Below are 24,057 nucleotides of genomic sequence, written 5' to 3'. Positions count from 1 at the left end.
AATCCTTTTATTCACAGCAAGCTTTGAAAATGAGAGCAAGAAAAAATAAATAAAATAAAAACTAAGAAAGATGCTGTGCATCACAGTCTCTGCATTCTTTTATGTTCCCTCAGCTGGCATTACTCCTTCCCCAAATCTATTGGTAAACCTCCCCCAAGGTCACCCACATACAGGATGATACATGGTTTGAGCTCTCCTGACAAGACTGAAGTCTTTTAAAAGGGAGTTCTGTGCTACAGTGAGTCCTACGCAAACCGTGCTAGCAAAGCTAGTGTATGGCGGTATTTTCTGTGCAGACATCTTCCCAAGCTTTGATAATTTCTTTGCATCATACAGTACTGTACGTGGGATCCATCTCTAATGAAAAGACTTTCCTGGTGAATTGTGTTCCGAATAAATAACAGCTTAATATGTGACAGCTAGGCCACTTTGTGCCAGAATTGATACAAATGCCCTTTTTTGAGGGGTGCACACGGCTCCTTTACATGGCAATGTGTGTCTGTCTCTCTGTCTGACTGTCCCATACTGTAGGTGTTTAAAGTAGGACCTTTGACCCCGCTGTTTAGACACAGGGACACAGGGTTCCATACAATTGGACCCAGTCCGAAACGGGACCGGTGATATCTGAACCGAACCGCTACGGATCCGAGAAACATTCTAATTGGCCACACCCGCCCCGGAAACGGCCCCAAAAGTTTTGGATCCGGTCCGAAACGGAGCCGAGAAGGATTTGACTGTTTGGAACCGGTCCGACCAAAACGGGCCTGATCCGATCCGATATAGATCCGGAGCCATAGTGTGTTCTCTGCAATATTATATGCTTCAACATGACATAAGACTGCTCTCTATGAGCGACTACAACCCGCCACTCGAGATGGTTGCAAACTTGCATAGGCTAATATTAGTGCATTTTAGTGCACTGACATCCAGAGCTGTTGACAATCACAACAAAACTGTCCCACATTTTTCCTTCGAGCATAAATATAGCCAGCGGTGGGTGTGTGTGTGTGTGTGTGTGTGTGTGTGTGTGTGTGTGTGTGTGTGTGTGTACGCACGCTGTCGGGATTGGGGTGAGAGAGAGAGACAAAGCAAAAGAGAGAGAGAGAGCGCTCTCGCTCATGTCGAGGTGCATGACGAGACCTAGCCCTCATTGACTCTGTTCAACAGACAATGGACTTGTCACTTTAGAATGTAATAATTACAATGTCTATTATTGAAACCTATTTTTAAAGTTGAAGGGATTAAGCTCGGATCCTCACGGGTAATTTCGGGTAACTGTATTTCAGACGGTCCGACCCAGACCTGCGGCAATTTGGAATGGATCCGACCCTGCCCAAGGCACAAGTCAATATTTTGGGCCCGAACCGGCTCGGTTCTCGGTCCGGCTCTCAGGTATTCCCTCTAGTTCCTACGCAAGAATGGAAAGTATGGAATTTCATTTCATACATTTCCAGGTCTGGAAAAGTATGGAAAATGAAAGATAATGTATGGAAAAATATTTGTTTCCAAACTATTACTGCAGTCCCAGGCAGGAGACTTGGGGGGAAGCCCCTGGTCCCTACCTGGTCGGTGATTCCAGCTTGTGCTGTCGCCTTAACACATTTGATGCTAAGAATTAGTATACTCGTCCTATCAAATAACAGCGTTTAATAAATACGACCAGTGCAGAACCAATCACACTAGGCGACATCATGATAGGAGAGTTGGAGTCATTCACCTGAGTATTATCAGCTACCAGGGTGATACGGATGCAGACGTAAATGAGTATTATCAGCTACCAGGGTGATACGGATGCAGACGTAAATGAGTATTATCAGCTACCAGGGTGATACGGATGCAGACGTAAATGAGTATTATCAGCTACCAGGGTGATACGGATGGAGTCATTCACCTGAGTATTATCAGCTACCAGGGTGATACGGATGGAGTCATTCACCTGAGTATTATCAGCTACCAGGGTGATACGGATGGAGTCATTCACCTGAGTATTATCAGCTACCAGGGTGATACGGATGGAGTCATTCACCTGAGTATTATCAGCTACCAGGGTGATACGGATGGAGACGTAAATGCAAGAATAGGCAAGGCAAGAACAGCTTTTATACTTCTCAAGAACATCTGGGAGATACAGCAAAAAACTCAAATCTGAATATTCAACTCCAACGTAAAATCCGTCCTGTTCTATGGGGCAGAGACATGGAGAATTACAAGGACCACAATAAACAAAGTGCAAACCTTCATTAACAAATGTCTGAGGAGAATCCTGAAAATTCACTGGCCAAACAAGATAAGCAACAACGATCTCTGGATGAAAACGAAACAACTCCCTGCAGCAGATGAAATTGGACGAAGAAGATGGAGATGGATCGAGCACACACTGCGCAAGCCAGTGTCAAATACGATCAGACAGGCTCTGACTTTGAACCCTCAGGGAAAGAAAAACAGAGGCTGGCTGCGGGATCTCCAGGCAGACACCAAGAGGCTGGGTTGCACCTGGTCGCAGATAGAGAAGAATGCCAGTGACCGAGAACTCTGGAGGTCCCATGTCGATGGCCTATACCCCAGTAGGGGTGTCAGGCGTAAGTAAGTAAGTAAGGCGTTTGATATCGATATAAGAAAGCCTCGCTGTTTTCCATTTTTGGAATCGCTCTAGTTGCTAGGCCTGGTTGCCAGTGCCCTGCCCGCCCTGTTTGACTGCGCACGCATCCATTAGCTTCTGTTTTAGCGTCGACGAGGTTCGGAGCTCATTTCTGATTCATGGTGCATTACGATTCAAATATTAACCTTTCTGGAGAATGATTGCCAGCAATAGCGAGGGGAGCATCGTCCCCTTGGCCGTACGCACACCCCAGGCACCTAAGGTGACAGTATGAGCTGGGATCATCGATCAGGCAGGGGACAGGGGCCTCCCCCCGAGTCCCCTGCCTGAGTGCCACCTGAAGGCCAGGGGGGCGCAGCTCCTCCCTCCTGTAAGTCCCTCTTGACACTGAACCCTAAACTTTTTCACTCTGACACCTCGTTTTTTCAGCCACAGCTTGCCCGGTGAGTGACCCATGGGCCCGATATTAGAGTCTGGAAAAAGTATGGAATTTTGAAATTCCAAATGTGTATGAACCCTGTAGACAGTACGACCTGCAGACACCTGCAGACACCGGGCCATTCCTAGCTTATTGCGCGCACGCACGCACGCGCACCCCTGGGGGTCCCGGGTCAATGAAGTACTGTAAGGTTTTAGTGGGGCAGGGTTCAATCTTGATGATGGCAAAACAGAATTCTGCCTCAGAAGAATTCACACTCAGATAGGATGCTCACTTTCTGAATCTAACAACAGCTTACCTAGGATCATATTCTGTGAAAAGCCTAGGGCTTGACTTCCACACTTGCCATAATATTATTACCTTCGTGGTGATGGAAACAATCATCTTTTCTACTACTCAAAGTAATGCACTCCAGAATGAGGCAGATACCATTATTATTATGGTAATAATTGTAAATTATCTGTCATTTGGGTGTGGGGGGGGATTCATTATAAGTCAGGGAACACAGCAGTAGCAAATCACTTGAACCGATAGCTGCAAAGGGAATTTTGTAATGTGCTTCTCTACTTTTGTCCAACGTATGTGATTGCCATATGGAAACCTAAAATTAATGAATAGTATTTGCAACAGATAAAAAACTGTGGTGCATTTTATTTTTCTTCTTAGTGTCATTTCACCTCACAGTACCCTTTACCCTTATACAAAAACTTTTGATTTGGCTCTAGATATATGAGGGCTTTAACACCCATTGGTTTAGCCTTAAACCTATGTGCTGTCGCAACTTTGACAGTATCTCTTAGTTAAAAAGAAATATTTGCGTAAGTAGCGATGCAGGGCTCATTTCGCTTTTCAAATCTTCGCTGTCTAGCTGCCGAGAAGATGAATGGTCAAACAGACGAGACTAGAGGAACGCAGACACTATTCTAGTATTATACTATTTGACACCATGAACATAGAGAGACAGACAGCTATCAGTGACACAATACTAGTTCAGCATTGCTGTCGATAATGAAGACCCAGTCCCTGTATCTGTGTCCCTTTTATGCCTATTAGGGATGCTAATTATCGATTCATTCATAAATTGATTATCTTATCGATCGATTAAACGGAACTTAGTTGATATGGCCCTTCTTTTTTTCTTTTTAAATCTGAATTTCCCTCAATAATGTCTAACATACAAAAGGCATATTATATTCCTTAACCAAATATTTATTTGGCCATTTGAGATACAGGGCCAGGCAATGGCATATTTTATGGGGAATAAAATGAAATGAAAAGTGCAATGTCTAGTAGTCTGTCACATCACATGCAAAAGCAGAGACCAGGGGTAGGAAACCTGCTGCTCTAGAGCCGCATGTGGCTCTTAGGCCCTCTCCCGTGGCCGTGGCTCCCAGTTGCTAGGTCAAAGAAGTATGTAAAGGAATTCGTTTTTCTTTGCCAAACTTTGCACACACACTCCCTAGATGCCAACGATGAACGCGTGGACCATGCTGTTATCCAGTGAGATGAACGTGTGGACCATGCTGTTATCCAGTGAGATGAACGCGTGGACCATGCTGTTATCCAGTGAGATGAACGTGTGGACCATGCTGTTATCCAGTGTTCGAGTGTTTTGGTGCATAAATGCAGAAAGCACTCTCACCACTTTTCTCATTTAACCACAGGCTCATTAAGTAAGTTCACTGTGGATGAGGTGGAAGAGCTTGAGCTTGAGTTGGTACAGTACATAAGATGATGAGAGGCTATCGTTGATATGAAAAGATGCTAGGCCATTTAAAGCTTTGTACACGTACAAGTACCAAAATCAATTCTAGAAAATGTTAAGCTAATGCAGAGCAGCAAGGATGGGTGTTTTATTTTATGTCTGCCAGGCTGAAGGCCAGGGTCAGAGATCATGTTTTCACCCCGTCTATAAGTCCGTCTGTCTAATGTAATATAATCTTCGAATGTTCAAATTGCCATTCAAAATGTTTTATGTTTTATTTTTGCTGCATTAGCAGCCTAGGTGCCTGGACCGCTACGCCAGCCGACTGAGCCAAAGCATCCGTGTTGTGCACACTTGGCCGCGCAGCTGTGTGTGTCTGGTCACGCTGAGAGACTGTGACACTGTGTGACAGACCACGTTCATTCAGCGCAGTAGGCAAAACTCCTTTCCTCACAAAAACTTATAACAGTGAAACTTGTTTACTTAGTTGCTACAATGTGGACCTGTGTCTATCAGCACTTGGGACAGTGGATGGAGAGCCCGTTCTTGTTAGTAAATGTACAGGCTGTGGAACTGTGGGTGAATCTCACTATAATAGTAGGCCTACACTGCAGTAACATCCATCTAAACGTAACGACTACACACCCACGCAAGTGAGAAAGTGGGTGAAGCACAGCCGCTTACGAAGTGACACAACGACACTACGACACTTCATGAGCTTGCATGTGCACAACACAGACAGACACAGAGAGACTACTGCAGCAGCACACGCAAGCACACGCATACAGGACAGACACAACTTCAGTTAATGCCCACGCAACGTGACAACATGCCAAAGTGACAACATTCTGTACACCATATACTTGTGATGCACGTGCACACGTGCACACCAGACACAAAGATACAGACAGAGGAAGAGGCTGGGTATAATGTTACTGCATCAAACAGTTTAAGCGTTATTTTAGGGGCATGACTCCTGGTTCTTGATCATGCTGTGAAAAACACCAATCATGCAACTGTTGTTACATGCAATAATATAATTTATGCCATTCAATACTATTTGCATTTATTCCGCCACTCTGCAAATCTTGGAGCTCCATTAGGCGGACCGCTTTACACTCAAGTATTACGACACCTAATCTAAAAACACATTAACAGATGTACGCCTATTTATTGCAATAACAAGGAAGGAAAGCATGTCTTTCCTTCAGTTGATGCAATGCCACATATCATCGCTGCCATACATTTTGCCTCTTACCAGGTACTTTGGCTAATAGACTAATGGCTATTATAGAAAAGCAAAACAGAGGCTAGAGCCAATGCTATAGATACTAGTATGCAGTGGTAAAGTGACATTACACCGCCTGGGTAGGCCTTGTCGAAATGGTGCTTGGCAAAGTGCCCCTTTCTTTCTACGTTTTTGTTAAGATCCCAGCTGCAGCTTTATCAATAGAGTTCTTGGGCAGCTAGGTAAAAAGAGCAACACACTAGTCCAAGCTGCTTGAGATAAGTTAAGCTTGCAATCAATTCAGCTTCAGGAAGGCTGGCCGAAACAACCAAAGTACTCTGAGAACGAAAACATTTTACATTGTTGTCTTGTCTTGACAATCTTGGAGGTGCAACATGTGTGGAAAAACAAACTTCGACAAGGCAGTGTAGAAAGTTCTTACTTTGGCTAAGTTTGGCCACCATGTCTATGTGAGATTAGGAAATTGAGGTGAGCATCCAAAATAACCTTAGATTTTGTCTCTTTTGTCAGCTAACTTGTGTCTTTTACAGTAACTGGACCGCAACAGCAGTAAATTGTAAATGTCTGAGTGACTGCTAAAGTTACACCGCAGAACAATCATCACTCCAGATTATGGGATGTAGTCTATCCTAATGCATTTTATCTGTTATCAGGTGTTGTGGTTTTAGACATTCTGGCCTAAAGCTACCATCGGGCACATATCTATGGGGGTGCATTCAGGTGCATTGTACCCCCAGATGTGCAGTATTTGTCACTCTATATCGTACTGAATTTGATTCGCTTTTCTGGTGTTGCAGTAAAGTATAAAGTGTGTGTGTGTGTGTGTGTGTGTGTGTGTGTGTGTGTGTGTGTGTGTGTGTGTGTGTGTGTGTGTGTGTGTGTGTGTGTGTGTGTGTGTGTGTGTGTGTGTGTGTGTGTGTGTGTGTGTGTGTTTGTGTGTGTGTGTGTGTGTGTGCGTGTGGGCGTGTGTGCGTGTGTGTGTGTGTGTTCAGTATGGCCATGTAGATTTCAAATTGCATTTTGTATATTTGAGAAGGACTCTAATATACAAACAAATGCAGGTATATTGACTTTTCCGCATTAACATGATAGTGGCTGACAACATAGTCAATAGCAGGTACTCAAATAAGTAAAATGATGCTTCCATCCTCTGCATTTATTTGCATTGACACATGGACCTACGGAACATTCTGGACCTCTACGGCAACATGGAAGAACTTTATGCATACACGAAAAAGAACAGAATGACTTCACATGGACATTAATGAATGGAAGCAGAGGTTGCTTAGGAGATTCAATGAGAAACATTGAGCAACTCTGCTCTACTGAATAATGGTAAAGTAACATTAAACTGCATGTAGTATTTTTTTTTTTTTATTAATATTATTTGCACATAACATTATTTTGAAAAGCTAGTTGGTCGACTTCATTGAATAGACCGGCCTTTGCTTTGCTGTGTTTCACCCAATCCAGACCATCCTTCGCTGTCCGTGGTGCTGAAGAGAGCATATAGCATAGTCCCACTGTAGTTTATCAGAGGGAGGTCACCATGTCATGGACATTGTGTTAACTGGTTGCGTAATATTTCATGGGCATGGATGTGTGTGTTTTTATTCAAGCACTGCCTTATTGTTGCTGGGTTGGCAGAAATGGAAATTGAAATTGTTTCGGAGGATTCCAAGTTGTTCTACTTTAGTTGTGGCCACAGGTTGCAAACATAATGGTGAATCGGTTGTATGGCAACATACTTTTTAGTCTGGTATTCCATAGGTGGTTTAGACTGGGGTCTGGCCTAAAGATCTGGCAACATTGCTACCAACCTATTCTTATCATTTGATGCCGGGGCTGGTGCTGCTTGTGCGGCCGTGGTCGAGAACATATTTCTTCAAAAGCTCATAAAGAATTCTAAAATGTCAATTCCCTTCGCATAGAGTAATTCTGCCCCCTTCTCTCTCTTGCACTCTCAAATGACAATCTCATTCTTTTCATCTGAGCTGCTTTGGTTCAGGGCCAGGCAAGATTGAGCCCTTTGTGCCAGCAGTAGAGAAGAGACTGTCAGGCCTGGCACAAGGCTGGTAATGTAGAAGAACTACATTCTACTAATATGAGGGGCCAAAGAGTGGGCTGCACTGATCCATTCATATCACTGCCTTTAGCACAAATGTTTCCACCTTAACTGAACCTCAGTCATGGCTCCCTCATTCTCCCGTCAACACTTCCCAGCAACGCGATCTTTCGACAACTTGCAAAAGCTTGAAAAATAAATCACAAGTTTGCAGTCCAATTTTCCTCTGTGAAATTGTGTACAACTGTAGATCTGTTATCAAATAATTGATAGAATTCTCCAATACCGTGGGTTTGTGTGACTGTGTGTGTGTGTGTGTGTGTGTGTGTGTGTGTGTGTGTGTGTGTGTGTGTGTGTGTGTGTGTGTGTGTGTGTGTGTGTGTGTGTGTGTGTGTGTGTGTGTGTGTGTGTGTGTGTTTGTCTCTAAGGTGTTTTCATGTTTACTGTACAATACCAGAGTGGAGAGTGCCTCTTCACCTCCCATCTATCTCTATTCACAAGGGGGGTACCACTGCATCAGAACACCGCCTGGCTGTTCCTCCAGTCGGCCCAGACATTATTTCCAGGCAAATTACACAATTTATTTTTAACACATTATTATTATTATTTACTATTTTGCTTCAATGAAACCTGAGATGAGATTCTGCCTTTAATGACTGTCTGAAAAGAATCTGAGATAGATAAATGTATTTTTGGCACTGGCACACAACCAAGTATAAAGCAGGCTTTACTTGCAGTCAGCAGAAAAAACAAAAAGGCGTAGGTGCTTAGTCTCTCAGAGGCCAAATTAGCTGCCCTGCACAAATACACACACGATTAAAGCTAGGGCATCAGATAAATAAGAGACACCTTCATATTTACATACTCTTATAGACAACAATATCAGTTGCTTTTCATGTCCTGAAAGGGTGATTGAACAGGTACTAGCAGAGTGGATCCGTTCAAACTGCTGACAAATGACAGAGGTAGTGGAGGAAGTTGCTAGTTGTACTGAATTGACTACTTGGTACATTATTGACCAATAGCAATTCTATTAAATATATATACATTGATTATAGAAGTGTCGCTGGATTTGTCAAGTGTTGCAGTCAAGAAGTAGCATAATATTTAGTGATGTCACAGCCTTGTGTATGGAAAATGTTGGGGACGAGGCAGATGTAAGTCGTTCAAACACACAAATTAGAGAGTGGCAATTTTTTATAGATTAGGTACAGAGAGACCGGCAGAGAGACAAGAAACACAGAGAGAAACAGTTAGCAATACTACACAAAATATGAGTATTTCTGCCAGGAGTGGAGGAGGTTGGAAATGCTTTCTATTGTTTCCGATTCAAAGACTTTTCCAGCACACTGGCTTGCATTTTTCTAAAAATAAAATAAAATGTATGGAATACGAGAGGTTAGCGCGATGTCACCCAAATGGAATATTCTCATTGTTCCAGTAATACTTTGGACTGAAAAGATGACAGTCTATCAAATGTTAATAGTAATGTTGTTGTTAGCATTCTATTTAGGGCTATCATCACAAACCATTACTAGAGGACACAGAGGGTAATTACCACCATCTCTGTAAAGACAAAACGCATCTGCCAGTGTGCAAAGCACATCCTACATAACCTTAATATTCCATACTGTGACAGAGCAACTGCCAACTCAAATCTGTGATAGGGAAGCCATCAGCGCTTCAAACAGTGCAGTTTTATTCGCAACATGAATGAAACTGTGGTAAAAAATATATATATTATGCTAATCCAGGGTGCTGTGGAGGCTATGTCCAATTTAAGTAAAGTGCCCTGATGTCATAATAATAATTATTATTTATTTGTATTGCACCATTCATACAAAACATGCAGCTCAAAGTAACGGTACAAAATGTACATAGCCCCTGAGTGGCACGTTTTTTCCACACACACGCACCATATTCATTTTCTACAGAGCAGGCGCAAAGCCTGGAAAGGATTTCGGGTTTGGGAGCGGGGCAGGCGGGGGAAGCGTAGAGAGCCGTGAAAATTCTTCAGTTCTGCTGAGAGTTATGCAAATTACAAGAGTGCTCAGGCAGGTGCCAACCAATCACCACGTAGAAACCGTTTTCACATCAAGTGAAACTCGACGGTTGGTCTGCTGAATGCAGTCACGAATATTGATAATATTGATAAGATCTATCTGGAAGGTCCCTCTGCTATGGGCTCTGGACCTGGAACACAACACAACTCCCCTATAAGGTGATATAGGCTATTCATGTCTGACAATGTACACAATGACAATGCTTGGTGTGAATGGTATGCCAACTATATAACTATAACAATAATTAAGTTAGCATCCACACTGAAAAACGCTAAAGTTATGTGAACACAGAGGGAGTTATAATAATCTGACTGATTATTAATTATAATAATCAGTGCACTTGTGCAAAGATGTGCTGTGATTGGCTAGTGGCCTTTTTGAGTGGCAGTCGGGGCAAACGCTCTCTCAATGAATTACTATTCTGTCCATATCGGATTACAACTCGAACAGGGCCAAGTCAGCTAAGCAAACTTCGCAACGTTCGACACAGCAAGCTCGGTGGTGTCTCTCGTGGCTCAAGTTCGATTGAGACGGCGCCCCTCCGTTGTGGTCTAAAACTCTAGACAACGCCCCCCTCCTACTAGTAGTAGGAGTCACTTTACTCAAACGCAAAGAGGATTCCATGCTCGCATCCGGTGATCCGGATCACAGGAGCCAATTTGCTTTTCAGTGATCTCTATTTCCATAGTGCATTTACTGGTGCTTTACTATATGTGTCACATTCACCCATTCATACCCCAATAGTGGAGGCAATCATGCAAAGACACCAACATTCATTAGGAGCAGTTTGTGAAAAATTAAGTTTATACATCAGTTGCTGATGCTGTTGTGGCAGACTGAACTAATTCTATGCACGGTTCAAGGCTAACAACACTAACACTAGGCTACCAGCACAGTTAGCCTTGCGGATAAGAGAATATCAAGAGTTCTGTCCCTGCAGCAGCAAGTAGGCCTACACTCGTCCTCTCAGAGCAAGACATAAGGATGGTGCTGAATCAGATATCCTGGCACCAATGACCAATACATCAGTTTGATAAGCCATTATCACAGTGGAATGAGTGAAGGAAAAGCCTGGGGAACATGATAACTTTTAAGATTGGTACTCTTCTCGCAGCCAACATCAGTATCGGCAATTATGCAGGTGATCTGTCCCGATTTTTAACCACTGGTATCCCTATTTTGGCCATTTTATGTCATTACTGTAGAGGTGGAACTGTTAGTACTGATCTACAGTACAACTTAGTTCACAACGCGTAGAATGCTGGAGTGACATGCTGAAGTTTACATGTATTCATACAGATTTTTCATCATGTCATTCCATAGCTGTAATTGGCTTCCAAAATTGCGGAAATACTATTTTACAGCAAAAGAAAGGCAAAAGTTATGAACGCATTGTTTGATCTATTCTAATTTGTAATCACAAATTATCTTTCATTAATTTTGCCCAATACGTCCCCAGATGTCTTTATAATAGTGTTAATAAAGTGTTAAAACCCACAACTTATACAGCCCGTTTTGTTATGAGTGGAGCACCCCTTTCTAGTGTATTTTTTTAATTCTGTTTTCGCAAGTGTGCAAGTGTCTCACGACTTCATTAAGTTCAAGCCAATCCTGCGAGGCTATGTTGTACTGTGATTGTCCTCTCTGTACGGTCATTACTTTCACACTGATTAGTGCCCATGATGCTGCCAGAGCTGATTGGGGACGCACACACCGACTTTCCAATTACAACAAGTACCACCTAGTCAGTGGCCACAGAGTATTTGGTTGTAAACATCTGATTAGGCACTATAAGCAGTCAAGGAAATGGTGTTGAAGTCTGTTCTGTGGAGTCTTTCAGTAAGCAGTAAGGAAATATTATATTGCAAATGTTCAGGAAAGTTTGAATACAGTTATCGATCGCAAATCATGTAGTATTTCTAATCTAGGTTTTAGCTAGTTATAGATTTAAACAGTTGCTCACATTTTTATTTTAAATTTCTCTACACTGTCACGGTTCATGACCCGTTTGAAATGACCGTCTATTTTTTACAGTTTTCAAAATTGTCAAAATAAACTACAAACAGCATAAACTACAGTGAAGTCAATATTACAGTGGAGTGAAGGAAAAGCCTGGGGAACATGATGATACTTTTTAAGATTGTTACTCTTCTCGCAAACAGTATTTGTTAACATCAACAATTCTGTCACCATCGGCCACAAACTATAAAATGATGTTATACTGATGTAGTCCAGACATACTCCACTGGCAATTTAGGGGAGACTGGTTTTGTGGATGGACACAACAATGGTCACGGCCACCTTTTTCATATTTATTCTCAGTAGAGCTTTATGCTAGTTTGACAACACATACTGTGTGTGCACAGCTATATATAGTATATGGGGATCAGAACAAAGATTTTCTACTCAGTCCTGGCAATAACGTAAACAAACCACCTAATGCAAAGAAAGCACATGTCAAGGCAAAAATGCAGTGGTACTTTGAAGACCTTCAATTCTGTCTTCTAATACTAGCATACCACTCTGAATCACACAGAGGTGCAGCACTCCCATTTTAACATAATTTCCACAATCAATCAACCAAACCACAAAGAAGTCAATGGGCCTTGACAATATGTACCTGTCAGATCATTGCCTCTAATGCATTAAGCTCTGACGCTGCTGATAAACGCTGACAGCTCCACACTGTGTCGAAGGCTCCGCTCACTCAAGACGCATCGTCAGCCTTTTGTCCAGCCACCTGTGTGTAATTACTCAAATAAAAGATGCAGAACAAATGGAAATTATTTTTGCTCGTATTTTAGAGGCAGGAAGGAAATAGAGACCTGGATGGAAATGGCAACCAAATAAAGTTACACCGTAACAATGCACACATCAAAGTTTCAAGAAAATACAAGCTGCATTGTATCTGACTTCTTTGTGTGAGTGTTTTGGGCCAGGACCTGCTTAAAATATAGATTTGCTCAACTCACTGTGACTAGGCCTGGTTATATTACAGACTAATTAAAAATAACTACAAAGGTGCAGTGGAGTCATGTCTGACAAACCATGTCAAACTGTAATCTCTCTCTCTCTTATTGAGTATCAACTATGAGGCAAGTCTGATGTGTTATTGTAACTCCCTCCTTACTGGCCTACCGGCATGCACACTCAAAATGCTGCAACTCTCCTAGTTTTTAACCAGCCAAAATTCTCACATGTCACTCAACTCAATCCTCTTCTCCGCTCCCTCCATTGGCTCCCAGTCGCCAAAGAGTACAAAACTCTGATGCTGGCTTTCAAAGCAACGAAAGGTATGGCACCGCCATCTTTTGCACCGGTGCCAAAGGTTGCCTACCCCTGGTGCAGATCATCCTATACGCCAGTCCCGACAGCTTGCAACTGATTGGCTAGTTCCATTCCACAGCCTGGCGGACAGAGTATGTAGATCTCTGATTATAAATTCACAAACATTTCTCTGACGCGGTTATTGATGACCGATGATGTGAAACAAATACAGGGATCGAGTTCCTTGGGCAGCTGGCAGTGCGCAAAAGAGATTTGACACTTATCAGTGTAGTAGTTTGCGATGTTAGCCGTTGACAGGAACACTTACAGAAACACAGACAGAGGTGAAAGCAATGCACTGCCCTTCCACCTTCCGGCCTGGCATAAGAGACTAAATGCCTGCGTTTTTTTGTTTTTGCATGTCTGTGATTGTTGTGGGCGACATACAGGGTGGCTACTTAAAGGCCAATAAAGTGCCTGAGTGCATTTATATTCTGTTAAATGTACTGGTTAACTTAAAAGCCTCCATGCAGGACATTAATATGTAATATAGCGTAATGCTGGCGTGGCATTTTATTTTTTCTTCAGAGAAGGCTCCTACACTAATAACATCTCTATTAATAAACTGTAGTAATTATGCACTGTAAACTACAGACTGTTCGGGGGCATTTTTACACTTTCAGAGTTAAATTAGGTATACACTAACCAACCACCTCATTGTCCATAGTTTTAAAATACATTGTGATACAATAGCTTTTATATTTCTCATTTCTCTCTATAGTGTAGCATGGAAATGTCCACTTAAAAAAAATTCTATAAAAAGGAAGTTGTTAGCAAGCTTACAGTAAAGTGTATCACTGTTTTATGAGGGATGGGGGTGAACTAGACATGTACTGCATGGGCAATTTCTTGTAAAAAAGGATAAATCTGCCATCCTTTATGGCAGATAATTAGCACGTACAGTAGTTAATAACACTGTTCTGCGTGTTTAACTTAGTTGTCCCAGCAGTGTGCAAATGAGATCATGTAAGAACACTAGAGCATACGTGAGTCAGCGCACCGTCAATTTGGACTTGATCATGGACTCATTTAACGTGAGTGTATATCTCAGCAGTTTGTGAGTTTCCCCTGTCCTGCTGCAGCACACTTAGATGATGCTACATGATGATAAGAGCGGACCGTCATTCAACCCCAGCAGTTAACCCCCTTCAGACAGATTCATGAGCAGCGGGCCCTGAGTGCTGACACCACTATAGGCTGATGAGAGACAGCCCAAACACTCATTAGCATATTTATCAATTATTACAATGAACATCCCCCGACCCCAGCGTCCCCCAGTTTGAGCTTTTACTGTAGATTTAATCCCATCAGTTTCCCTTAATCAGGAAATGTTATTAAAGTAAATGAGAGGTCAAGCGTTATGAAAAGAGTCAATTAACACAGTGCTGACGTGCCTTCTGAAGAAATTACATAATATTATATTAATAATGAATAACATTTTGGGGCGAAATCAGAAATCACCATCACATTGATTGAACAAACTACACAAATTCCTGTACATGTCCCTCGACTCCCTCCACGCGTGCACCATTATCCATTTCTCTCAGAAAACCCAGGATTTACATGGGATATCCTCATATTGGACCTATAGGATCAACCTGCATTGGTCCCATTGACATCACATTATAATGTATGGTCTGGCCCCGTATGGTCATTTGTTTCTATTCATGCCAGATCAGATTTTGTACTAGATTACTTTCTGTATATGACACTGCTTCAACACCTTCAGCATTATGAGTTCATCACAGTTAGTAAAATATACATTAATCATGCAAAAGAGTTGTGCAAACAAACGTACAGCCCATGATTTAACAATCATTAGGATATTAGGATTAAGGTGTAATAAATGTCTCAAAGAAAGGTTGTGTCATATCAGGAACTGACAGTACAGGGGTTGGGAAGCAGCCTCTACCTCCTCATAACATATTCATTGAACAATCAAAGGTGAAAACTTCAATGTATTCCTACCTACAAACCTAATGCTGAAGACTGATTGATTGTAGCCCTTTTCTGGGCAAGGTAGTAACTACATACCAGATGGGTCTGAAAACATAGCTCGGATTCTGCTGTTACTATGTTTTTTCCCCTTACCCTTCTCCAATATGCAGTATGCACACACCAGACAAAGCTGGATTGGAAAAAGAAAAAGGAAATATCCACCTCTTCTTTACCAGGGTTCTGCGTTGCACATCTATCTGTAAATTGCACCAGAGAATGCTCAGAGAAAAGCCCTGAGATATCCTTGATTAAATATTAAGCCCAAACCGGGGATAAGTTAATATGCTTTATTGCTTTCCAGGTCTTCCCTTTAACACAAATAAACACGACTGCAACAAGCTACAGATCATTCCTTTAACCTTTTAAGAACGTATACAGTACACTTCATCCTAATTACGACGAATAGCAAAAATATCATTTCACGTGAGCTTGTAGAGCTTAAAATAAATAAATATAACGATAAAATAAAATGAAAAGTAACCTATGCCCAAAATACGCCAGGTTGTAATTGTTTAGACAGGGTGAAATGGCTATTTGTTTCACTCTCAAACGGAAAGATGTGCGTTTTTGAATAGTATTTCTGTAATCAAAACCACCTGTGTTTGGAGGACAACACAGCAATGGGAATAAAACAGGTGAAATTTATCACGATTCATTAATATGCATGTGAGCCTCGACACGTCATCACGCGGCATGTTTTCGTTCAAAGGAAGTAATTCAAATTTGATTTTATTGACTTTTGATATAAAAATACACAAAAATGAAAATGTTTCCTTTTTTTGGCATCCATTGTTAGGTATGCTGATGACCACGGATATGGTCTAAAATTGTGAAAAACGTCTTTTTCATTCCAGTGTCAATTGTGGCCTATGGGTATTAATCATTTGGATTAGAAAGGTTTGATTGATTGATTGATTAGATTTCATTCAAGATGTTCAGAAGCTATAAACATTAAAGATCAGAAGAATTCCAAACCACAAGCCAAAGAGGACATTGGCATGAGTGTGATCATCCCCATGATACCAGTTGAATTTTTATTTTATTGAAGATTGCTAATTGCTATATCATTGCAATCTCCTGAGATTACAAACTGAGGGCAGTTACCCTCACTGTGTACACAATAGCCTGCAGTAGAGTCTCACATCCAAAGACAACACAATTGTCTTTTAATCCACTGGCTTCCGTTGCATTTATCCCTTCTGGGCAGCTTTAAAACTATTAATTTGTGTTTACATTTCTCCTCACTTTCCTCTCCTGCACAACGGCATCAGTTTCAACTCTTATCGGGAATGCCATGGGCAACAACAAAATATCAACACCCTTGCAGTGGATCATATTTGCAGATGGATCATAATTGCAGTGGATCATAATTGCAGATTAAAAATAATAAAGAAACCCTCTCAACTGAACTGAGACCTAATCTGCCACGCGGGCGGAAAGTCCCATCATACTACTAGACTCTATGACGGGTTAATACATTGTTTGAAGAATGGAATGCTGTATTTTCTTGAAAACAATAGACACAAGTACAAGTCCATGGCAGAGATACTTAAGTTGTCCACTTTCTGGACTATCCTTGTTTCAGCCCATTTTGGAGCTTAATTAACCAGAAGGGTAAGAAGAGCACAGGGTTATTTTAGCAGTGTTTTTCCAGCGGTTTTCAGAAAAAACACGTCCAGTCCTTTAAATGGATAAACTCCCACATTCTCGGCTGATACTAACAATAAGCCTCTCCGACCGACCTACTTACTTATAGAATGAGGGTGGCAGTAGTATAGGAATAAATTGGCAACAATAGATAAAACAATATTATATTTGAAAATGCATCGCAATACAATGCTGTCCGATGATATAAGAAGTCACATTTTAAATATTTGGCCAATACCATGGTTGTCAAGACGGTGTCAAAGCAGACCCACGACTGTTATATATGTAATCATGGCTTGATTAGATATCAAGCGGCTCAAGCCATGATATTGCTCTGTAATTTTTCATATTGCTCTGTAATTCTTCACACACAACTTGGTCCGCTTGTTTCCAAGAGTGCAAGGTCATTCCTAATGGTAACAGGTCCGCTCGCCCCTTTTCCAACTCGCCCCCGCAAAAAGTGAAGACGGCTTGCCCCAAGCCGTGGATAGCTCGGCCCCAAAGCGTGGATATCTCGCCCCACAGCGTGGATATCTCGCCCCAAAGCACGGATATATCGCCCCATGTTTATTTTACCTTATTTCTCATATGAGAACATTTAGAACCAACATTTAGTTGTTGTTGGTCAAATGATGCATGGTTAATGAATGGCTCAACCCCCTCCATTGTTCTGTAAATTCCATTCTGGAGAACATAAACAAAAGAGGCTGATTGGGCCCCCTCCACGCTAGACACAAAATATAGTAGGCCTACAGGTAAAAATCTCTCTCTCTCTCTCTCTCTCTCTCTCTCTGTTTAAAAGTAGGCTAGTATTGTGTTTGTGAATCAGTGGACCATGACACAGTTTGAGTCATAATAACAACGGCAAAGCAACATCATCACACATCATGGTGTATGTCAAGACTGAAGTAATCGATCCCAGATAATCCCCCCAATCATCACAAAGGCAACACAGGAATATGCAACGAGCGCAGCACAATCAAACAGCTGTCAGTGAGACATGTAAAAATCTCTCTCTCTCTGTTAAAAAGCACATGTAAAAATCTCTCTCTCTCTGCTGTTACCTCGAAAATACAACGGTTTTACGGGGTGACTTGTCCGGACTTTTGGGGGCGACTAATCCGGATTTTTGGGGGTGACTTCGCCGGGCTTTGGGGCGACCGATCTTCCTGTTGGGGGCGACCGATCTTCGCCACTTGGGGCGAGTTGGAAAAGGGGTGAGCAGTCTCGTATTCATTCTAATCACTAGTCACATAAGGATTTAAAGTGTGGAGCGTTGTGAGCTTGTAGGTCTGCTACTTTTGCCAAATGTTGCCCCCGGAATAGACATGCTGGTGTTCCAAGTGATTAAAGTTACATTATTGTCACATTTAAAATTGTAAATAGATTTGAAAAGTCTAGCCAAAATTGTCACTGGAGAAAAGATTGATTTACAAACTTAATAAAAAACCTCTCTGACTTATTAACCACGCAATGATGTTTAGCCAACAGTGACTCAATTAACTATTTGTATTCATGTGCTGAAAAGTTCAATAGTGTTTCAATTACTTTAGAGAACATGTAAGACGAACATGAAATCTAAAAATATTATTTTTGTTATTGGCTTTTCTGGCTTTATTGATAGTTATAAGTGAAGACGGACTGGAAATAGGGAGGGACAGATGGGGAGAGACATGCAGCAAAGGTCGTTGTGTACGGGACTCGAACGCACAACGTGCTGTCATGCCAGAGCCTATTATGTGGCATGCGCCTGGACCGCTAGGCCAGCGGGCCGATCTATGTTTTTTTTTATGTTTATGTACAGTATACGCTACAGCTAAAGCTGTGAAGAGACAATGAAATGTATATTGTGCCTTTTTTTTTACCTTTGAACAGAGCACAATAACACACGTTTGGTTAATTTCTGATTTATAATGTGCATATTACCTGATTGGCAAGAACCAGAGACATAAAGGGGTTCTATGAAGCTTCTTTCACAGAGACTAATTATGGTAATAAGAAGATCTGAGACAAGACCTGACTCTTCTGACTGATATTTCAAAGTTGAATTCAAGGCTAGACAATGTTACTGAGGTTGGAGGTCAGATGGGGGCCACTGCAATAAAGATTCTGATTAAAAATGAATAGATGGTGATCGATATAATTTAGCTCATCCAAGATCTGATTCAAGTCACAGTTTCTGAAATAATGGGAGTCTGCTACAAGCATCCTACTAAATAAAGCCATGCACTGCATACAGGTATAAGTGCTTGTGAAAGTATGAAAATGGTGCTGGAGAAGCAATTATGGGTAGCCACGTCTGTCATCCACCTTATTCCATCAAAGAGGATCTTAAACTGCTGTCAGATCACATCACTAACTTGGCAATATATGTCAATCACTAAACACTGCCAGTTCCCTGATGGTATTTAAGGAAAGATGCTATAATGTCATGGAGGAGAGAGTGATTGAAATATACAGTCAACATTCTAATGAGAATTGAATGGTATAGGGGCAGTTGGTATCACGAACGGAATGTAGACCTACTGCTGTTGTGTTGTCATATGGACTGGTGCATGTCAGAAGTCCTTCCGCGCGCGCGCAAACACACACACACACACACACACACACACACACACACACACACACACACGCACGCACACACACCACCTGATTTATGAAACATATATGGCAATATGGGCTATTTATTTAAAGTAAGTAAGACCCATGTGTTTAAACGTCCTAGCTATGTATGTTGTCAACATTATTTTGTTTTTCCAAAAACTGTTCCTGCCCACAGTGCCCGCCCAACACCAAGAACTAGCCTACACCTATATATTTCCATGTGCATTGCCTTATTGATTTAGAGAACCCGTGATGAAGCATCTCAGTCTGAAGGAACACAAATGACATTTTCTAATGAAACAGTATATAGCTCTATAGCCTATAAGTAACTTTTATATCAAAGCATATAAGAATATAGCATAACAACCTAGTTGTAACACATTAAAATGAATGAGGTGTAAAAATGTGCTTACCTCCTGAAAGTAACACGATTGATTGAAGTACAAGGTGCAACATGTTTCCTTTCGCCTTCTTTTTCTTTCTCCCCTTTTTTATTAAAACAAAACAAAACAAAACTCAAAAAAGGTTTAGTTTTGTAAACTGCTTATTTGAAAGGACAAACTGACTTGCTGCAACATCTTCAACAATTTGTGTAAAAAGGTCGCGCCAGCTTCAAACCACTCAGCGTGAGCAATCGCTAAATCAAATTAGTCTATAACAAGTGCACTGCGGGGGGATGTCAGGCCCTCTCACTAATTGGCATAGTAATTATACTTGGATGACTCTGAAAATGTCAAGAATGGTTGTATAGGCTAGATCAACTTGGTCGCAGCTTTGCAGCGCTCTTTTACGCATTTTGGCCAATAACGCGCTCGTTATTTCGTAATTAAAAACTGCTTAGACCCTTTGGCGGAATGTCTTTCATTTCGTCCAGATATATAAAATCTATGTTGATGTTCAATGCCCGTTTAGCTGATCAGTTAGTCGTCTCTGCATCCTCCGCATTAATCACCAACCGCAGCTGGTTCCCCAAGTTGTCTCGGCACTGAGTGTAAGTCCAAAAGTGTTCAAATAATACAAGATACTCCTGTCCGGCATTGTGAAAATAAGTCCCGTACAAGAAATCAAGTTCGAGCTATAAAATGTTCGTTAAAATATATGTCCACAGTTCCACACAGGTATCCATATGCGAGAATATGTCCACGCAACTCCTTCACCCACTAGAGTTTTCATCTCATGCAGGCAGCGGCGCGCAATATTCAATTACTTCTCATTTGACTTTGGCACAAAGTATAGTCGCGTGTTCCGTTTAAAGTCCGGCATGCATTCTTCCTTGTCTGTGTTTTGGCAGGCACCCGTGTGCAGGAATAAGTATGAAGCGTAGTATGCATTCTCAACCGTCCAATGTAAGCCGAGAGAAGGAGCCTGTGTACAGTGTACTGTACAAGTGACAGGACTTGGCACATTTGGTCAAGGGGCGTGTAGCGTGGTCCGTGGTGCCAGTCCCCGAGTTACGCTGATGATCACAGGTGTGTGGCAAGACAGTGATGGGAAATAAACAAGTTAACAACGCCCCAAAGTGAAGTCATCTTAATTCTTATATGTATTAGGAAATTAATTTCCTTTTCCAAAACATACCTTTAAAGTTTAGCCTTTTCATTAATTGACTTACTTTTTTTTACCCATCCTTTCATGTCTATACGTTGAATTATCGAGGCATGCAATGCTTGCACTTGGCAGACACTAGCGACCCCGTGTGGAATGTTTACTGAATTGAGCACAGTTGAGAAAACGAGACCCACAGTAAGAGAGAGGAGAGAGAGAGAGAGAGAGAGAGAGAGAGAGAGAGAGAGAGAGAGATATTCTATAGTCTATCTTCGATTTTACTTCGAAGTCAATGGTTGACATTAAAATAAAATCAGTAGTAAGAACTAACATGAGAGAGACTGTACAAGAGCTATACATTTCCATTGTGCTTACTGTATACTGCATTGTACTGTATACTGAATTAAACCATTAACCATTATAGGAATTGTTACCATAATACCAACCTATGACAAGCTATCTTTGTAGAGTATACTGCCATACAAACAGCTAATTTCGAATAGACTGGCTAACAGAAAACCCAAAATAAATGTGTTTATGGAATAAAATAAGGTAATTTGGCATGACATCTTGATTGAAGGTTGCTGTAGAATTCTAATGCGTAGGCCTATACCTCACCAAAAATAACTACAAGAAAAAATAGGAATTTTGTTCTTGCTGTATACTTTTTCTTCATTATAGGCTATATGATAATTTTATTCCACATCAGCTGGGACTCCTTAATGTAATTATCGCTACCGACTGGTTTGCCAAAAGTGGAACGAACATGTTCCTTTATAGAAAGTACCCAGCTGAGGGACTGGATCATGGGCATGGCAAATAGCGCCTGTGAAAACTGTACAGCTATAAGATGAATCACAGACTGTATAATCCATTCATGACAGTCTGGTTCATTGCCCCATTTGCTTCTCAATGTTCTGATGTCTCTGTAGGCTCAATGTGAGCTGAGCATTATATCTGCCAGTGTCATGCTGTGGTTATATAGGAAAGGATAGCTCAACCACGTCTATATTACAATCAATGGTCCACATCTTGGCACAGAGTGAAATTAATCAATCAGTATTCAGTAATAGTCATCATTATAATGGAAATGAAAAAGGATACATCGTTTACTTGACAGATTATGATAAACTACTTTCATATACAAAATAAAAATAAATAATCAAAAGACAAATCACAGCATGAATTTTGAGTCGGCAAAAAAAAAATAGCAAGCCCAGTAATTAAGTAAAAGTGACATTTCTTGCATTGGAATCAAATAGTCCTAGAAAACCGTAATACACAAACTACAGTCAGACTCAGAGCCACAAATAGAATACATACTATACTTTGTGTTTATGAAGCTGTTTACATATCTTTGACCTAGTTTGAAATCTCAGCAACCTCTAAATCATAGTAGCAACCACTGCATCGCCAACTGACCTAATTTTGAGACATGTTTTCAGCTTCAGTCCAAATTCCATCCTTCCCTCAGACAACACTCGACTGAATACCCACCCCCCGGGCCCCCACCACCCCCCAATGTGTGCAATTTGATCCTGTAAGGAAACAAATTCGCTCTTGGACAGCTGCAAAACACATTAGAGTAGGGGAACTAAAAAGCTGGTGTTGGGAGTTGCTTTCCAAGCTGTAATGGTGGTCTGGAATGTCATTCACACAAAGGCTGGTGCCAGTCCAAAAGCCATCAGTCCTGACTCCCGTGGCCAGCCTCTCAGACAAAACCCCTCAAGTCCCAGCTACACTGAGGTCCATTCAACTGCTGAGCACGAGACAGAGCACAGATGTCTCAGATTACTTTGTCTGTTAGCTGAAAGTTTTTTTTCAAACACACAATACACATTGACCTCCTCTTAGCCTCACACATGGTAAGTCTATTATACCAAAACTAAATGACTGAGACTATAAATGATATACAGTACGTAGCTGCAATAAACCCTGAGTGCATCCCCTTTACTCAGAAGGACGAGAACAAGTATAGATATGATACAGGTGAATATGTGAATAGATAATGTGAAATTGGATAGTCCCGGCTGAATCTAAAATATATTTAATTGTGTATATACTAATAGCCTATGATGTTTTGGTCTGCAAGCATTTTCACTTCGAGACTCTCATTTCCCATATTGAAGTTTGGTTTTCCAAAGTAAATCAAATTTCAGGCACTTGCAAAATCCATGCTGTACCCTTTGGAGCAGAAGTTTAGGATATGCAAAAACCGTACACACACTGACAGAGCATTTCTTTTCTACCCTGTGCCCTTCACTTTGGTCTCTCTGGGGTGTACTGCATACATACTTGGGTATATATCCTCCACATTATACATAATGCATGTCTCTTGTGGCTGCTATTGGGTGGTATCCTTCATCCATGACCTTAGTTTGCTTCCCTAGCTTGTCCTCCAGTCAGCTACTATAGGGAGACAGGAGGCCCCAAATTCATCATCAGCTTCATTTTGCTTCACAGACTATCAGATCCATGATAGCATTAATAATAACTTCAGATGGCCTGCTTGCCCTCTGTGCCCTGCCCACTCCCACCCTGTGCAGATTATCACCAGCCCATACACAACCCATTAAAACGGTTTTTACTTATCGGGCCTCTCTGGGGCCATCATTCTTTTTGCAATGCTGGTGCCCACAGGGAAGGGAAATCATGACCTTCCTATAGCCCACAATGCAGCTGGAGTCAGCTATACTTCTGATTCCCACATGAATGTATTCTTTTATTTATGCTATATATTTATATTTATTCCAGTGCCCCAACATTTCAATCTGCTATGACTCACATGCTGTAAAAAATAAATTATAATAAATACA

General features: G+C 41.4%; 1 protein-coding gene across 1 annotated transcript in view; it reads right to left on the bottom strand.

The window, feature by feature from the left end:
- The window catches only part of LOC310872060 (transmembrane protein 132C), a 198,609-nt gene extending 177,976 nt beyond the window's left edge, over nt 1-20,633 (bottom strand). The window contains exon 1 of the mRNA XM_083783755.1: nt 20,110-20,633. Within this exon, the coding sequence (XP_083639881.1) occupies nt 20,110-20,152 (43 nt within the window). The 5' untranslated portion in view covers nt 20,153-20,633. The remainder of the gene's footprint in view (nt 1-20,109) is intronic.
- Nucleotides 20,634-24,057: the final 3,424 nt, after the last annotated feature.

The sequence above is a fragment of the Protomyctophum parallelum genome (genome assembly GCF_964188405.1).
Source record: "Protomyctophum parallelum genome assembly, chromosome: 15".
Taxonomy (NCBI): Eukaryota; Metazoa; Chordata; class Actinopteri; order Myctophiformes; family Myctophidae; genus Protomyctophum; species Protomyctophum parallelum.
The sequence above is the reverse complement of the archived record's forward strand: the minus strand, read 5'-3'. Positions and strand labels throughout refer to the sequence as shown.